At 40.1% G+C, this 19,406-nt stretch overlaps 1 protein-coding gene across 1 annotated transcript in view; it reads right to left on the bottom strand.

Moving 5' to 3' along the window:
* Positions 1–19,406, bottom strand: part of ABCA13 (ATP binding cassette subfamily A member 13) — a 361,430-nt gene that overhangs the window by 31,702 nt on the left and 310,322 nt on the right. The window contains exons 56-58 of the mRNA XM_073239122.1: positions 11,664–11,814; positions 6,231–6,365; positions 4,066–4,169 (exon numbers count right to left, since the gene is read on the bottom strand). Of these exons, the coding sequence (XP_073095223.1) occupies positions 4,066–4,169; positions 6,231–6,365; positions 11,664–11,814 (390 nt within the window). The remainder of the gene's footprint in view (positions 1–4,065; positions 4,170–6,230; positions 6,366–11,663; positions 11,815–19,406) is intronic.

The raw sequence follows: 19,406 nt of genomic DNA, 5'->3' as shown, positions 1-19,406 counted from the left end.
ATATGAAAATTAGAAGGAATTGTCAATATAACACCAGTTTACCCAGTTTTAGAGCTTACACATTACAAGTGGACCTAACAAACATGGCATAATGAACACAGGAATGTACAGAGTTTCTGGAATTGGCACAGCAAAAAGATCAATTTTAAGCAAGAATGTATATACATAATGATAAATAAGAGGATTTAATTCATTTCAATGTCAGATGTTATTTTCTAAAGAGAAAAACAGAAGACCAAATATATATATTTTAAGACAAGGGCAGGACTCCTGGCTGTGGTCAGGTGAAAAAACTGGTAAATTTTTTCCCCAAAAAACAACTACAAAATGACAAAATGAACAAAAACAAGCATTTCTGAATTCTGAAAATCAACCAAAGGCATCGGACAATCTGAGAAACACTTACAGCTGACTTACAGCTGACAGTTCGCTAAACCTGGGGTAGGAAGGTTGGCAATCTGTGGCACTGCAGCTCCCTCAGTGCGCAGCTGCAGGACAGGCCGTGAGAGCTGGCAGCTTTTCTGCCACTGGTGGGGGAGTGCACTCAATTAGGGCCACTGGACAAGGCTCATACCAGCCACACTGTCAGTGTTTGCAACCCCCTTAGAACCAAGCAAACAGGAAAGACCAAGAGCTCCCATATCAGGCCTGAGGTGGGCTCTACCACATAGATATTTCCCTGAGGCTGTGTGCACATGTAGCAGAAGCCAGAGAAGACCCATACCAGCCCCACATTTCAAGTTAACCCAAAGGCTACCCACATGCACATCACAGAAACCAGAAGAACCCAGGAAGAAGCTAAAGTTGGCCAACTAGAAGGTGGCCTGAACCTGGAATATTCTCCCCTATCTACACACAGATACACTGGCAGAGGACAGAATCTTTGTTGGCGTGAGATGGTTGAGGAGACCCTCTACCTATATAAACTCAGGGTAACTCCAAAGAATCCAGGCTCTAAAAATGAAATATATATATATATATATATGAGCAGAGGCATCAGCAGCTACTCACTGCAGGGGAAAAGGCAAAGAAACATTAACAGACACATAAAAAGAACAAGCAACCCTCCACCCCAAAAAAAGAATTGTCAGTGACAACAATCAGAACCGGAAACCAGAGATGCTAAAACTTATTATGTAAAATGTCTAGTTTTCAACAAAAAAAATTACAGCATTTATTACAGAAAAAATAATGTTTTCCATGCTCAGGGGAAAAAGCAGTCAGTATCAATAGAAACTATTTCTAAGTGTCTCTAGATGTTAGATTTAACAGGAAAAAAGAAGCTACTATGAATATATTTAAAGCGCTAAAGGAAACTATGTTTAAAGAATTAAAGAAAATTATGACAATAATAATCAACAAATAGAGATTCTGAAGGCAATGGAAATTATCAAAACAGAATCAAATGGAATACTTTTAGCTGAATAGTATAATAAATGAAATGGACACTTCAGTAGAGAGGCCAACAGCAAATTTGAGACAGTGGAAGAAAGACTCCATGAACTTGAACATAGATCAATAAATATTATCAAATCTGAGAACAGAGAAAAACAACGCTGAAAAGAAATGTACAGAAACTCACAGATTTGTGGGGCACCATCAAGAGTTCCAGAATCCTTACACTGAAAGGATCAGTGTATGGACAAAGGAATAAAGGTAAATAGAGCCAGAAAAAAATATTTGAATAAACAATTGCCAGTCTCCCCACACTCACTGAAAAACACTAATCTACAAATTCAGGAAGTACAGTGAACCCCAGGTAGAATGAATGCAGAGATCCAGAGAGAAATCTTGAATTAGCAAAACAAAAATGACTCCAGATATACAGAAATGCATTAGACCTATCAATGGTTGGCTTCCTCTAAGAAACAGTGTAGCTGAGAAGACAAAGAGATGACATACTCATCAGGAAAATGTAAATTAGAAACTCTTCACTACAATGGCTATAATTCAAAAGACAGTATTAACAAGACCGTGGAGAAACTAGAAACTTCATCATTGGCCCTGGGAACATAAAATGATAGAGCCACTTTTGGAAAACAGCTCCACATTTTCTTAAAGTGTGAAGCACAAACTTACCATACCACCCAGCAGTTTGGTGCCTAAAAATCTAACCAAGAGAAATAAAATGATATGTCCATACAAAGACATTGTGTGACTATTTATAGTATATCATACAAAACAGACAAACACAGAAGGCAATCCGAGGGGCCATCTGCTGGTGAATAAACAAAATGTGGTCTAGCTACACAGTGGAATGCTGTTGCACAATGAAAACATGCACACTGCTGATACATGCTACAGCATGGATGAACCTCAAAACCATCAGAAGTGAAGAGGTCAGATACAAAAGACTGTACGTTATATGCTTCCATTTATATGAAATACCTATAAAAAGCAAACTTACAGAGATAGAACGTCTGGGATTTGCATGGGGATTAACTAAAAACAGGCATGAGAAAATGTTGAGGGTCATGGAAATGTCCCAAACTGGATTCTGGGGACAGTTACACAGGTCCACAATTTTACTAAAAACTCATAGAATGGTATACTTTCAGTGGGTAAATTGCATAGTACATAAATTATACCTCAAAAAAACCCTATTTTTAAAAATGGCAGTGCTTTGACTGGCATTGAAAATTCAGGAATGTTGGGCAATATGGAAACCATCAATGAGTGAGTATTAAAGTTAAAAAAGAGAGAGAGAGAGAGAGCAGAGGTGGAAGACCATGAAGCAAGGTCTGTCTATTTTGTCGTCTTCATCTTCACCACACTCTGTACGGCATCATTTCTGACTTAGCTTTAATTTCAGGGTGGCCACCAACACTTATTATAGCAACTGGTTCTAAGATTTAAGTGTGATAGGATTGAGCCTGAATATTAACAGCACCCAATACTGTACATAAACTGATAATGCTGGTGGGGGTCATCGACAAAGTCTCCTGAAAGCCTCTCAGAAATCTCACATTTCAAATGATAGACTAGCTTTATATTTAAGTTCCAGCAAGAAGGAGTGGGTGACCCCATCTTGCACAGACCTATGGACTCACTAACCACTGGGTGACACTCCTCAGGGCAGGGTCCCTCACGCTCCTACATATCCCACTAGGAACTACCAAGGTTCGGAGAACTGGCAGCTCTGCACCTGAGCCATTTCTCACATTGTATTTTCAACCTTGAAGAATGAGGAGGAATTTTCCCCAAACACAGAGTTGGCTTGCTAATCAGTTGCTATGAAGATGTGGGTCCCCAGGTTTGGTGTCCTCTTTGGGTGTTTAGGCATCATCTCTCCTACCTACATTACCCCTGGATAGGTGCGGCTCAGGGAACCAGTGGGACCTTAATGGCATCTGATTACTGTTTTTACTGTAAATAGCTAAGCCTTCTATCTCTGACCCAGAGGCCTCATGCCTTCTGGAAGCATTCGTGAAATGCAAGCCAAACTGGTTGGCTTGCAAGTGAGGTAGAATCTCAGATTCTTCAAAGTTCCTGACACTTAACTTTCAGCATATTTTACTTAAACACAGGAAGAAAACAAGTCTAATCTTCAAAGTCTGAACTGCATTATATCTCAGGATTTTTATTAGCCAAATCACACTGCTCACTCTCCATGAACAGGTTTTATGGAATCTAAGGTCATATTGCTGTGTGGCTAAGAACGATGTAGAATAAAATTTAAAACAAGCCAACTCTTCTGAAATCTCATTATGAGATATATTCTGTGAGGGGGGAAATATGAGACCAAATTCAGAAGCCTGGGAACTTTTCATTTCAGCTAATTCTCCTGCTTGGATAGAAAATCTTAGATGGAAAGAATCTGAAATATGGCTTCAGCAAGAGCTGAGGGGGAGCCCATCCCTCCAGGACTGACGGGTGAGGCAGGGGTGTGCCGCCAGAGTGGCCTTGGTCATGTGACTTACCCTCTCTTCTTCAGTGTCCTAATCTACACGGTGGAGACTCATGATGGCATCACCGTCATGGTGTTGCTATGGAGATGATTGCTATGGAGCTATGCTGGGTGCATCCTAGCTCCTGCCTGCCCCCAGCCTCTCCAGATGTGCTCACCTGTGGGAGGTCAGCACCACAGCACAGCCTTCCCAAACCTCCTTCATTATTGCTTTCCACAGGTACCGCTTAGAGCAGGGATCCATCCCAGAGCTGGGCTCATCCTGAAGGAGAGGAAACAGACCATGAAGTGTGCTGGGAGAATGCACATAAGAAGACACACCCCACCAGGAGGCCAGGCCCCACAAGAGGACTTGTCCAGTGCTGGCTCAGGGGCAGTTCTCCACAGCCATTGTGCTCTGTGCTCAGCAAAGCCAGTCGATGTCTTCATGCCAGCCGAGTTCCCCTTGGTGACCCATTAGGCAGGCCAACCTTGATGTACCCCCAACCTCTACCATTTCAGAATGATGTACCCTAGAAACTCATACAACAGCAGAAAAAAGGCTTCATTTATTCCACAACATCAAGTAAAGTGCAATTTATGAGAACCTGAAGCTTTCTCCTCAATAAAACTAAGCACTTCTTATTTGAAACACTTTTGAGAAAAATGTTTCTAGTCTGTGCTTTCTGTAATCAGAGAGTACTAAACACATTTTTCTTAAAAGCTCATGATCATCATCTTCGCCAGAGGAAAAGGTAGACGGGAAGTGAACCAGAAAGGGTACAGACAAGGGAAACAAACATCTGGTCTTTTCTGCAAGTCAAATGCTGTATGTGTCTAGTTATAAAAATAAGCCAGTAGCAGGTATGCTCATGCGTTGTTCGGTAGGAGCACTGGGTGTATGATTCTAGGTTTTCCTGGTCCCCGCGATGGTATCAGCTGTGGAAGCCCCCTCCCCCGTCTTCTCTGGGGGAAAACACTCAGGGCCCTTCAATGCTGTCTCTCTGCAGATGCTCGGAACACGAGCCATCACCATGGTCACAGCCGCTTGCTGTGGGCCACGTGCTCGGTGTGGATTCCTTCATGGGTGGCTCTCAGCAATACCAGTTGACGGGTACTACACTCAGAACCATTTTCAGACAAGGAGAAAACACAGACAGATGCACAAGGTGGCATGTGGGGAGTTACAGAAGCAGGATCTACCCCGGCAGGTGACTCAAGTCCCACGTGACTGCCAGGCCAGGGTCCTGGGCAACCAGAGCAAGGCTTGTGGAGGGGGCAGGCTGTGATGAGCGGGCATCAGGCTCCAGGGCAGGGGACCCCAACCATGTGCAAAAACAATAAGCAAGGCCAAGCAGGGAAAATTGGGCAAAAGGTAACCCACACCCCAGTCTTGTGAACTCTCCAGCACAAGGCTGCCTCCTTTGGTAAGGAAAGTATGGTTTGCAAACAGCAGAACTGCATGTTTCAGTGTTTATTGCTGCATTTCAGGATATGGAATTATGCAACAGTCTTTGATGTGGGCCTTGGAAAAAAGCAAACCTAAAGCAAATAAAACAGAAATTCAGCTCAGATTCCAGCAGTCAACCCATAAACGATGGCCATTCTTACAACTCAGGCCTTCTAAATCCGCCCTATCACCCTGCAGCACCACCATCACTGAAATGCTGGTTCCACTTAACGCACAAAAACAGAAAGAAAAAAGAATTTATTTTGCTTCCCACACTTTCTGATTCCCCTCTGATTTTGTACAAGGGTAAAGCCCTTGGACACACCCTAGTGATGAGCATCCAGTGTGTGGCACTCAAACAATGACTCTTATTATTGTTTGATGCTATTGATTTCAGCTATTTTTAAATGCAAGACAATGGGCTCTACTTCTTGACACTCACCACCTCCAATTCATGCTTTCATCCAGCCCTATGGGATTCAGGGCCATTCCCACATGGATCACAGGTGGCCTTGTCTCAAGGCCATGACACCTGCTCTGTGCTCTTGCTGAATGCCCACCCCTCCTGCACATGTCCTCCCTGCACCCCAAGGGCCACTGTCAGGATTCACCAGGGACGTGTGTCTCTACAGCCATGACAAGCCTGTCTGCAGGGAGAAAAAGGCTGAGGAGCAATATGCTAGGTGACAGGTACTGGTCTTTGGTTTACAGGAGAATTTGACATTCTTCTAAAATATGTTTTTAATGTTTTAATTCAATTTTATTGAATCTTCAACTTCTTGAATAACAGTGACTATATCTCCAATGGCACTTTAGATTCTGCTTAGGCAGTCTGACAGGTTAAAGGCATCTTTTGTAAGGACATGGGCTACTGCTAGGATCTCCACTGCTCACCAGGAGGAGAAGGTCTGGTTTCCCCAGCAGGGCCAGGGCTGTGGAGAGCTTCCTTTTGGTTCCCCCACTGTAGGTGGCCACTGGTTTGTTCACATGGGCTTCCAGGTGTAAGCGCCTTACGAGGTCTCCTGCAACCTGGAAGAGAGAAGCTCTCCATGAACGCATCCCTTCTGTTCACCTGGCTCCCAGCCCTGCGCCTTCCCAGGACCCCTGCCCAACTCCCCACATGCAGTGGAAACAGCCCAAACCCAGCCCCCTCAGGACATTGGCTAACTGAGAAAGAAGAGGTGGGCTCTGCTCAGCCAGGCTGGGTTTTCTGTGCCTGTGGGTCATCACGACCCCCACATACTCAGGGCTGCAGCTCAGGGGAGCCACATGGGCTGTAAAAGAGAGTCCAGACTGGGCCAGACCCTCAAGCCACACTGAGTTGAGCAGACAAAGGAGACAAAAGGAAGACTGGGAAGGAAGTGGATAGGAATAAACAGAGAGGGAAGGAAGGGTTTTTAATATTCACACAGGAAGGCTCCCCTTCCACAGAGGAACCATGGGCAGAGACTGCCCATTCAGGGTTTGGTTTATACAAACCAGAGGTAGGAAAAGAAGAGGGAGGTGCTTCTTATTTGTTAACTACTGGGAACCATTTTATCAAGTCATCGCCCATATGTAGGGCAGCTCAGGGCTCCCTCCTCTGCTGGCTCCCACTGCCGCACACACCCTGGGAGGCCCAGCTCATTTCTGAGTCTCTCCTCAGCAGAGTCGTGGTCCCCTCTTCAGTGCTTGACATGTGTCCACACAACCCTTCTGCTCAGCAGCCCAGATGCAATTCACCCCAGGTTATATTTTAGCCAGGCTATATTTTGATTGCTTCCAGTTGGATGGGCTGTGCTAGGGGGTCCTCTGGGGGACCAACAATTTTGTTTCCAATTCTGCATAATTGAAACTTTTGCCAGTAGTTCTATTTAACTCTTGTAGTCACAGAGGTTTGACTTTTCTTGGCTGTCCTCATATAATCAAACTGGTCAAGAGCATATCATAATGCAAATTTAGGAGAAGTGGGAAAAACTCTACACAACTACACAGCTATGAAGATGGCCTAATAAGTGCATGTCCTCATCACTAAATAACACAGCCTTAAACTAATGCATGTACTCTTTGGATAGATGAGCAAAAGTTGGGATAACACTAATAATGATAATGATCATAATATTTATGCCTCCTAATAAAAACTCTGAACACAAACTGTACTATTGCTTTATTGTGAAGCCTTCAAATAATAGAGATAGAAGTAAGACTCTCAAAGACTGGTCTAGTTGCCAAATAGTTTAAGTCAAGGGAACCTAGATTTCAAGCTTCCAGATTCATGAAGATGGTGTGCAATCTCCTGGTATCAGCCAAAGAATGTCATCTGGGGGCCAATACTTTTATTCTAACTAGAAACCATATAAAGTAGTGTCATTTTCCCAGATTGCTTTAGGTAATCCAACTATTTTAACTAGCCCAAATTGAATAAAAATGTATTGAAATAAATAAAAAATTGTTCCAATAAAACAACTGATTCAACTCATGCAGACACAAGTACTTATGGCACTGCTATGTGATGGATGAAGAGACACAAGGCCGGTGTTGCAAGATTAGAGAGATCAGACTGGAGCCATCATTTTTCTCAGATGAATAAGACCAGTGAAGAGGTGGGCACTGATTCAAGAGAAGTGGCAGGAAGGAGCCAGGGAGGCTTCCTGGAAGAGAAGGCACTGTCTGATTGAAAGGAGAACCTAAGAGAATGGCAGACTCTGTTAGGAGGATTTCACTTTCTGGAAGGATGAGTGCTAATAGCTGCGGGGCCAGCAGAAATGACACATTGGGAAAACGACATTTGGCTTATCTTTAAGACTCATAACAATTTTTAAAAAAGGTTATAAAAACATGTGCGTATAAAAGTGATTATTTCACTCCCATCCACCTTATTCAAAGACTAGCAATATGTAAAATAAAGCTGATAGACAGAAAAATGAAATATAACTAATAATAAAAGCACCTGGCACTCTAGAACAGCACTTCAGAATGAGAAGGGAACTTTTGAATAAACTTGCCAAACTATTACTGCATTTTTTTGATGAAACCAGGAAACATATGTTATGTTGGCCCTATTTCACAGCAGGTTAGATGTTGCCGCCTGCACATTCTAGATGGGATAACCACAGCAAAGGGTAGAGAATGTACAGAGAAAATGGACTGGTTTCATCAAATGCTTTCCAAATGTCATGTTTTCAGAAAATAACTGAAAATGGTATAATAAAAAGTTTTTTGTAGCAGTTTTCCTGCTCTCACTCTGGACTCCTGTCAAAATAATTACAAACATGTTGCCTTGGTAGTTATGGTTGGCAAAACACTGTCTCATCCCCCAAATGTCAGACGTTAAAGAAGCATTCTCTGTTACTATTTTTCTCCCATAAAGTCCTAGAAATTGTGCCACACTCAAGGTAAGAGTTTGGGACTCATTCACCTTCATATCCCCAGTTGCATAATCATGTTTGACATGTATGTAAATCTTATTTGAGCCAAAATAATCACCCAGAGACTCACATTACATCTGTTTGGTTCCAAAGCCCAAGTTTATCCACTAGCACGCATGATGGCCACATCAACATGTTCCATGAGATTAAAGATTAGAATGAGGAGTTAGGGGGAAAGGAGCCAGGGCTTTAAGACGACATGCCTTCCTCCTGAGCCTCCCTCTATTTCCCTGTCCCCATCTTTCCTGCCTTACAACTTCCAGCTTCTTCTAACAAAACTGACTCTGAATGGCAGAAAACTTCAGGGTAACAGTCACGTCTATAGAAAATACAAGATGCAGGAGGGGTTCCCCTGATGAGTTTCTGCAGGTGTTAACAAACTTAAATGGCTGAGGACTCTACCTCTTCTACCGTGGGCAGAACTGAAATACGCACATCCTGTTCCTCACCCTTCCGCAGTGTGAAGGGTACGGGTGGGGGGGGGGGGATGGCTGTGTTGCTACTACATGTAAATGGAGACAAAATGGAGTTACCATTGACAAGGAGAGTAGAGTAAAATAGAGCAGGGGGTGGGGGACCATTATAGAAAGGGCTTCCATGCTCGTAAACTGACTGTTCTTGAAAGACCATTAAACTTTGTATTCTGTCAAACTCTAAACATCCTGGATAGGCACCTGCTGCCCACAGCAAAGTGGACTTTTGCCTAGTGAATAACCTTAGCCACCAATCAGGTACAGCTAAATGTAGGTTACAATAGCTTTACCCAATCATGATTCCTTCAAAAAAACTCACATAAACCCCTTAATTTTCCTTTAAAAACCCTAAGTCCTTTCGCCTCCTTGGAGTATATAGCCTCTGGGACTGCAGTCCCAAAATCCCAAATAAATGCCTATCGGAGCCGTCACTGTCCCACCAAAACAATGTATGTATTGCCTCAGACTTTGCCTGTTTTGGGTCAACAAACCCTAATTCTTACATTACCATATGCATTTCTTTAGCACCCTGTCTCCTGAATCATTTTGTTTTAACTTAATGTAAATTCATTTTCAGCCAGGTTAATTTAATTCAGGCTCAAATATGGTCAGTGAGCAAAATTATGTAGTGTAGACAATGGGGAAAACTTGAATATCATTACATGAACCTGCCAAGCCAGCATCTTTTTTCACCCAGCTGAACTTTTGGAGGGTTGATGGAGAAAGCAACATGGCTATACAAAAAAAGCCCTCCTGAGCAGGAGCCCTGGGGGCAGAGGAGCAGAGGGGCCAGCCGTGGTTCAGGGCAGGGGAGGGCAGGAGGACTTCTCCCCACTTGTAAGTGCAAGAGTCATAACAGAGACAACCGTGGTTGCCCATGTTACCATGAAGACAGCAGTCTGGTGAAGGGAGCCCACGTGAGCAACAGATATACCAGAAAGGATCTCGTCCATAGCTGACGTCCTGGGACGGGAGGGCAGATGCACAGCTGGGGGGCCCAGCTCACCTGCCAAATTCCCTCCCACTGTGTTCCCACTTCCTTAGCCACCAAAGGGGTGGAGAAAATAAAACCGAGCCATCCGGGGCACCATAAATTCTCTCACACACCTAGCAACCTGAATTGACTAAGCCATCAGGGTAGCATCTTACTCAAGAACAGGTACCCTGAGCAGCCTTATCCCACCAAAGCTAGCCACAGGGCTTGGGTGTCCCACCCTCCCTGTGCCTCAGAGCCCCCATTTGTAAAATAGAGAGTAAGTATCTTATCTACCTCATAGGGTTGCTACAAAATACTTAAAACAGTGCCTGGACCAGAATAATGAACAGTGCCTGGAAATATTGGCTAAGACTGTTCTTTTCAATCATTTTACAATAATTCCATAATAAGTCCTCAGGTCACCTCGTGATAAGCACATTAGAATGGAGATCCCTGTTCTAAATTTAAAATATTTTTAGAATTCAAAGGAAAGGGAAACTTGCCCTGCAGGGAGCTAACTCCTCTGGGAACACCAGTGCTGACATCTCAGCCCTCTCCAAGCAACTAGTGATCCTGTCTGCAACACCAGTGGCAGTTTCATGAAAGAAATGAAGTCAGTTCCTAATTGGGGACTATTAAAGTGGCTTTTCTCAGTGGAGGAGCTCAGAAAAATGAACAGAGAGACAGCCAAGTATCAGAAGGTAGGTGTCCTAGATTGGGCACCAAGCTTTACTCTGTTAACAAGAACTTTTTCAAAGGATGAATTAACCCGCCGGGGAAAAGAAAGGGCCAGCTTAAGGCGTTTGCCAAGCACCCAACTCTTTAATCAAAAGCTGACCAGGGGACACTGGCAGGGACAAACACCTTTTAGAGACTGAGTCCAACCTTAGTCCTGGATTTCCAAAGCTGCCGAGCTGCGAGGAGCAGGTCTCCTGTGGTGGATGGCTAGCTTTGCTTTATTAAGATGGGAGGCCAGTGAACAGACCAGGGCTCCCCCATCTCCAGGACGAGCAGAAATTCTGTTTTGGTTTCATTTGGTTACAGAGCAGAGGTAAGAAATGAGGGCTGAGGAAGCTTTACAGGACAGCGGCCTGGGGAAGGCAATGGCTGAGTTCTCGTCTCCTGTGAATCCTATGACGCTCCATCTCCTGCAGATCCTCACGGAAAATGCATCCCACAAGCCCCTTATGTCTGGTCCATGTGCAGAATCCTGAGATGTGAAGAGAAACCTGACTCTCTACAGGAAGATACAGAAAAGGTACAACTGCTCAAGTACCTGCCCTTCGGTGGCTTCCTGCTTGGAAGGGGTGCTGGGCTGGGGCTGCTGTCCGCTCTGCAGCAGGGAGGGCGGGAGGCCTGTCCTTTCTACCAGTGGCACCTTCAGGGGCTAGGAGAGCAGTGCTGGGCCCAAAGGTGCTGACCAGGCCTGTCTCAGTGGAATCCTTTCCCTGGAAAACCCCAGGGGCCTTACCTCAGGGACGAGCGCCCTAGGAATCCCGCGGAGGCTGCAATAATACTGGAGGTGCTCCCAGCCCGTCAGGAGCTCGTCCAGGGCATCCTGCTGTGGACAGTAGCCAATGCAAATGCCTGCCGAGCCAGCAAATGACAGATCCACATCCTCTCTGTAAAGAGAAGCAGGAGCACAGTCCAGAAAACTCAACTTCCCAGACAAACGTCACCATCTCCTAAATCTGGCTCACCCACAATTTCATCCTACTTTGTCCAGTGCAGTTAAATTAAGCACCCGTGGGTTCAGTGAAGGAGCAGCAATCCATGTCAATTAGAACAGGCTGGGCTCCAAGGCCGCAACTGCTTTTGTATTAAAGAAAAGCACGTATAACGTGCTTGAACTCTGTAGTTCGCATACGGCTCGCTCTCTAAATAGCTATCGGAGCCATCACTGTCCCACCAAAACAATGTATGTGAACACATGAACCCTCAATGACTGAACATCATTCAGTCTCAGATTTTTTTAAATAAATTTTCATTATAACAACTGTATTAATGTCTCAGTGAACATATGGAAAAACAGAGAAATAATATGGCAAGTTCATGGCCCCAATCCTCAGTGATTTCCACCATTCACATTTGGTGTTCAGCCTTCAATTGGAGCTGTGCTACGTGAGTGAAGGGTGAGGATCACACAAAATTGTATCTGCTTAGAGAAAAAAAAAACCTCATTTTCTAATTTTAACAGTAATACATACTCATCAAGGAACAATTTAAACTACTCAATTGTGACCATATTTAACTATTTGATTTCTCACTGATATGTTTGTGTGTTTTTATATATAAAATAGTATTTACTGAGACTGAGTGAGAACACTTCAGAAAAGAAAAATTCCTATTTCTAATGGAAAATAATGCAAAGAAAATCTTGCCAAGAAATCACGACTGCTACAGAAGGTTTAGCATCTCTCAAAACTAAACAAAAACAGTGAATTTATTCACTTAATGATTATTGCTATTTTTATTTTTATTAAAGTAATATATGCAGATGGTAATAAGCAAACAGTGCAGGGAACCACATGGCTTTGGGTAAGTAAGTTCCCCCCTTCAGGTTCTTTTCCCTTTATAACTCTTATAACCACTACTCCCTCAATTTTTTTCTAAATTCAGCATAGCAAAATGTTTATTTCAGCCTGATTTTTGCTACTCTATAGAAAATATGGGTTTTTTTGTTTGTTTGTTTAGTCATTCAGGAACTTTCTTTACCAACATATTTTAAGACATTTTCTAAGATATATATCAGTGTGGGGCTTTTCCAACAAATTTACACGGAGTATTAGAATTTTGTGAATCATTTCAATATATAATGCCAGGCTTTGTTTTGAACTACTGCCTATGGGAAAATTTCACTCAGGAACTTTTTTCCCCTATTCTCCCTTTTATTTTTCATCGTGATAAAATACGCATAATATAAAACTTACCATTTCAGCCATCTTAAGATGTAATACTCAGTGGTATTAAGTACATTCACAAAGTTGTGAGACCATCATTGTTATCTAGTTCCAGAACATTTTCAACACCCCAGAAAGAAACCCCATATCCCTGTCCTCCTTTCCCAGTCCCTCCAGACCCTGGTAACCATTAATCTGCTTTCTGTCTCTGGATTTGCCTACTCTGAATATTCACATAAACAGAAAAATGTAACAGATGGCCTTGTGTATCTGGCTTCTTTCACTTAGCATGTTTTCAATGTTCATCCATGTTACAGCATAAATCAAGTACTTCATTCTGTTTTATTTTAGTGATAGAAATGCACACAGCTGCTATTTTTAAAAAATTACTGCTTCCATTTTGCAGATGCTAAAACTAAAGCCCAAGTTGCTAAAACTGGCCCCGGACTAACCGCTGAACGAGTTCCAGCACTTCTACCTCACACTTAGAAAGATATAAGAATTATAGAAAGATAAAAGAATTACATAAAAAGAAAGAGAAGGGTATAAAAAAACAAAGGAATTACATAAAAGATAGAGAAGGATATTATATTTTAATTAACAGACTCTACCTTGTAAAGCAGTTTAGCTTATGCGAAAGTCGAACAGAAAGAATATACAATTCCCGCACACTCCTTCGCTTCGCACCCGGAATCTCCCCTTAATAACATCTTGCCTTAGTGTGACACATTTGTTACAACTGACAAGCCAGTATTAAGATACTAATATTGACTGAAGTCCATGCTTTATGCCAGGGTTCTTTTTGTGTGTTTTGTCAAATTCCTAATGTCATGTGTCTGCAGTGTCACAGAGAGCACTTTCATTGTTTTAAAAGTCCTCTGTGCTCTGCTTACTCCCTCCATCCCTGCTCCGAGCAAGTGGTGCTCTTGTCTCTGTATTTTTCCCTTTTTCTCAGTGTCACGTAGAGCTGGGATCATGCGTTATTGCAGCCTTTTCAGATTGGCTTCTTTCACTTAGTAATATGCATTTAAATTTTTTCCATGTCCTCTCATGACTTGATAGCTCATTTCTTACTGCTGAGTAACTTTCCTTTGTTTAGATGTATCACTGTTTATTTATTAATTTACCTACTGAAGGCCAAGTCAGTTGCTTTCAATTTTGGCAGTTAAAAGAATTAGGCCACAGGTTTTTGGTTTGGTTTTTTGGTAGACAAAAGTTCTCAAACATTCAGATAAATACTTAGGAGATGGCTGCAATGTATGGTCAAACTAAGGTTAGCTTTGTAAAAAACTGACAAGCTGTCTTCCAAAGTGGTTACACCATTGTGCATTTCCAATAAGAGTTCATGTTGCTCCACATTCTTACCAACATTTGGTATTGTCAGTGTTTTGGATTTTTGTCATTCTAAGAAGTATGTAGTGGCCTATATTTGTTGTTTAGATTTGTAATTCCCTAGTGACATCCAATGGTGCACATTTTTTCATGCTATCTGTACATGTACTTTGGTGAGGTGTCCATTCAGTCTTTTGACCACACTCTAACTAGGTTATTTGTTTTCTTATTCCTGAGTTCTTTGTATCTTTTGGATAGAAGTCTTTTGTCAGATTTGTGTTTTGCATATATTTTCTCCCAGTCTGTGGCTTATCTTTTCATTCTCTTAAAAGTGTCTTTCACAGAGCAGACATTTTTTTATTTTAATGAAGTCCAGTTTATTCTTTGGTTCATGTGTTAATTAGCAGTGTGTAATTTAACCTCCAAATATTCTGGGATTTTCCAGCTTTCTGTTATTCCCAGTAGTTTAATCTGTTGCCATCTGAGATCATAATTTATGGGATCTATATCCTTTTACATTCTTAAGGTGTCATGGCCCAAAATGTGGTCCATCTTGGTGACTATTCATGTGAGCTTGAGAAGAAGGTGTATTCTGCTCTTGTGGGAGAGATTATTCTATAGATGTCAGTCCAATCCAGCTGATGAATGGTGTTAATTGGTTCAACCATATCCTGGCTCATTTACTGCCTGGGATATGTCAGTTACTGAGAGAGGAATGTAAAAGTGCAGTTCCATCATGTTTTCATCACATACTTTGACACACTATTGTTAGCTATCCACAGTAAGGGTGGTTGGGCATTGGTAAAACTCATTAGTTATCGTCTAGTGAAATATTTTTTCATTGAGGAAAACAGAGATCTTCGGGCATATTTCAAAATGATTCTTCTCCTACACAAAGAGACTTTTCTCCAACAGAGTGGAAACCTCATGATGCTCCTGGAGGCAATACTTACAAAAGTGTGGGGGGACCCTGAGATGAGGACCCCTTTGTAATATTAAGTCTCAAGCTGGTCCACACTGAACTAGCGATTTGGCACCTACAGTTTTAAGATTTCCTACTGACACTTTCTTCAGGAGGGGCTCCTGCTCCTGGTCAGCTGTGAAGCTAAGTATCCACCTGCTGCTTCTCTAGCTGTGGGGGCAGAACTTAGCCCTATAACCTCATGATCAGATGGATCTAAGAGGAGTTGTTTAGTTTATTCTACTATTTACTTATTGTGAGGATGTGAGTATGATTTCCAAGCCTATACATGTTGGACTACAAGTTGGAATCAATAGTGTTTTCCACTAGAGCTTTGTTTCATTTATTCCTTTTCATTTTTTCCATCTGCAACATACAGGAAAAGCTATACATTTTAAATTCTTACTCATCAATTCAATAACCTTTTCATCTACACCCTGAAACAACTCTCAGATATAGCGCTGACATGGCTAATTCAACATTTTGTTCTTTTAATTCTGCTCTTGTAAGTTGACAAATACACTAGAAAACTAGATTTATGACTTATTGTGTATTTTGTTTCCTTTACTGTAGTCAGATCACATCAATATTATTTTGTCTTCAAAATCAGTGAGGGCATTTGTCACAAAGCTTTCTCCCTTATATTGTAAAATTTTACCTTTTCAGATTCTAAGTATATCAAATCATAGTAGTATTTACTTAATCATTACTAAAATCAAATCATTTTAGTATTTACTTAAATTTAATAAGTCAAAATATCAATGTATTATTTTTACAGTTCTACTATTTCTCTCATGTCCCAATAAGCTTTTGTACAATTGCTTTCATGATGCATATGCTTTGCTATTTATTCATCCTTGCATAGGGCAAGAATTGGCTAATATAAAATAAATATATAAATAAATAAAAAAGGATGGTGAGGATAGGAAAATTGGAAAATTTGTGTACTTTTTGTTCAGAATATCAAATAGTGTAGGTGCTAGGGAAAAAATATGACATTTCCTCAAAAAATTAAAAATAGTTACTATATGATCCAGTAATTCTACATGTGTCTATGTACTCAAAAGAATTGAAAGCAGGGTCACAAGCAGATAGCCATACATCCATGTTCACAGCAGCATTATTCACAATAACCATAAGGTAGAAGTAACCCAAGTGTCCATCAATGAATAAATCCCTAAACAAAATGGGATATATACATACAATACAATATTATCAGCCTTTTAAAGAAATTTTGATATATCCTTCAACATGCATGAAACTTGGACATTTTGCTAAGTGAGATAAGCCAGTCACAAAATAACAAAGAGTGTATGATTCCTCCTATATGATGTGCATAAAGGAGTCAAATGCATAGAGATAAAAAGTAGAATGGTGGTTGCCAAGGGCTATGAGGAAAAGGGAATAGGGTGTGTTTTGAGGAATACAGAGTTTCAGTCTTGTAACATCAAAAAGTTCTGGAGAATGGTGGCAAAACAATGTGAATATATTTACTACTGAACTGTACTCTTAAAAATAGTTAAGATGGAAAATTTTATGTTATGTTTGTTTTACCATGACTTTTAAAAAAGATGTACCATTCAAACAGTAGCCAAAATAATGTTGGATGGCTATACTAATATCAGACAAAATAAACTGTAATAAAATTTGATACTAGAAACACAAAAAATTATAATAAATTATAACAAAAATTATAATAATAAAACATCAATTCCTAAGGAAACTATAACAATTATTAACATGTTTTTACATTATGAGAAGTCCCATAATATATAAAGAAAAACTGACAGAAATAAAGGAAGAAATAGACAGTTCAACAATAACATTTGGAATCTTCAAACATGACATTCATTAATGAATAGAAAAGTTAGGCAGAAGACCAAGAAAGATAAAGGATACTTGAACAACATTATAAATCAGCTAGCTTAACAGATATTCATAGAACTCTCTATTCAACAACAGCAGAATGTACATTCTTCTGTAATGTACATGGAACACTCTCCAGGACAAAACATTTGTGGGTCCATAAATGTCAATAAACTTTAAAGAAAATAAATTATACAAAATATGCTCTCTGACTACAATAGAATCAAATTATAAATCAGTAACAGAAAGAAATTTAGGGTGATCACAAATGTGTGGAAATTAAAGATTATTCTCCCAAATACCTAATAAGTCAAAGAAGTTGAAGGAAAATTAGAAATTATTTTGAGATGTATACAACAAAAGCACAACATACCAAAACTTATGGGGTTTGGCAAGAGGAATGTATAGTGAAAGAGAGAGCTGCAATACGTAGATTAAACAAGAAAACTGATTTCAATGCAATAGTGTAATCATTTCTCTTAAGAAATGTTTTAAAGTATAGAATGCTAAACATAAAGCAACTAGAAGGAAGGAAACAGAATTAGAAAATAAACTGATGAAAGAGAAAATGGAAAATAGAGAAAATCAACAGAAAGAAAATTTGCTTCCTTGAAAAAAACTAACAATCTATAATCATTTGGCTAGACTGACAAAGGAAAAAGGAGAGAAGATTCAAATTACCAAAATAAGAAATCAAAGAGGGGACATTAGTACCAACCTTATGGAAATAGAAAGGTTAATAAGGGAACACTATAAATAGTTGTATTCCAAAAAACTGGAGTCCTGACTTACCCCACTGATTAAACATTGATTAAAAATCAATCATAATGGATCAAAGCCCTAACTGTAAAAGCGAAAACTATGCAACTCTTAAAAGAAAATATATGCATAAAACTTCCTGAACTTCAATTACACATTAGTTTTTAGATAAGACACAAAGAACATAAGCAACAAAAGAAGAGATAGAATCTATCTAGACTCCACCAGAAACTGTTAGAACTAATAAATTAATTCAGTAAAGTTGCAGGATACAAAATCAATGGACAAAAATCAGCTATGTTCTTATGCACTAAAAATAAACTATCAGAAAAATTAAGAAAATTTATTTATAATTGCATTAGAAAAGAATAAAACACTTCAGAAAAAAATTTAACAAAAGAAGTGAAAGATCTGTATACTGAAAATTATAAGACATAAATGAAAGAAATTTAAGAAGACACAAATAAATCCAATCTACAACTAGAAGAATTAATATTGATTAAATGTCCATACTACCCAAAGCAATCTACAGATTTTATGCGATTGTTATCAAAACTTTAATGATAGGTTTCACAGAAATACAAAAAGAAAATTCTTAAATTTGTATGGAACCACAAAAGACCTCAAACAGCCAAAGCAATCTTGAAAGGGAAGCACAAAGCTAGAGGCATCATGCTTCCTGAATCCAAGCTATATTACAAAGCTATAGTAATCAAAAGTATAGTATTGGCATAAAAACAGACACATAGTTCAGTGGAATAGAATATAGAGTCCAGAAATAAATCCATACATTTATAGTTAATTAATTTATGAAAAAGGAGTCAAGAATATACAATAGGGAAAGGACAGTCTCATCAATAAATGGTGTTGGGAAAACTGGACAGCCACATGCAAAAGTAAGAAACAAGACCCTTATCTTACACCATAAACAACAATCAACAATTCAAAATGGGTTAAAAACTAGACTTGGAACTGCAAAATTCCTAGAAAAAAGACAAAAGGTATAAGATCCTTGACAAAGAATTTTTGGATTTGCCTCCAAAAGCAGAAGCAACAAAAGCAAAATAAATAAGTGGGGCCACAGCAAATTTAAAAGTTTCTGCACAGCTAAGAAAGCAATCAACAAATTGAAAAGGCAACCTACACAGTGGGAGAAAGTATCTGTAGATCAAATATCTGATAAGGAATTAAGGTCCAAAATATATAAAGAACGCACACACCTCAAAAGCAAAAAAGAAATCCAATTAAAAAAGAGGCAGTGGAATGAATAGACATTTTCCTAAAGACGACATACAAAGGGCCAATAGGTACATGAAAAGGAGCTCAGCATCACTTATCATAAGGGAAATGCAAATCAGAACCACAATGAGATCATCTCATACCTGTCAGAATAGGT

The sequence above is a fragment of the Manis javanica genome, chromosome 6, assembly GCF_040802235.1.
Source record: "Manis javanica isolate MJ-LG chromosome 6, MJ_LKY, whole genome shotgun sequence".
Classification (NCBI taxonomy): Eukaryota; Metazoa; Chordata; class Mammalia; order Pholidota; family Manidae; genus Manis; species Manis javanica.
This window is presented reverse-complemented; position numbering and strand designations above follow the sequence as displayed.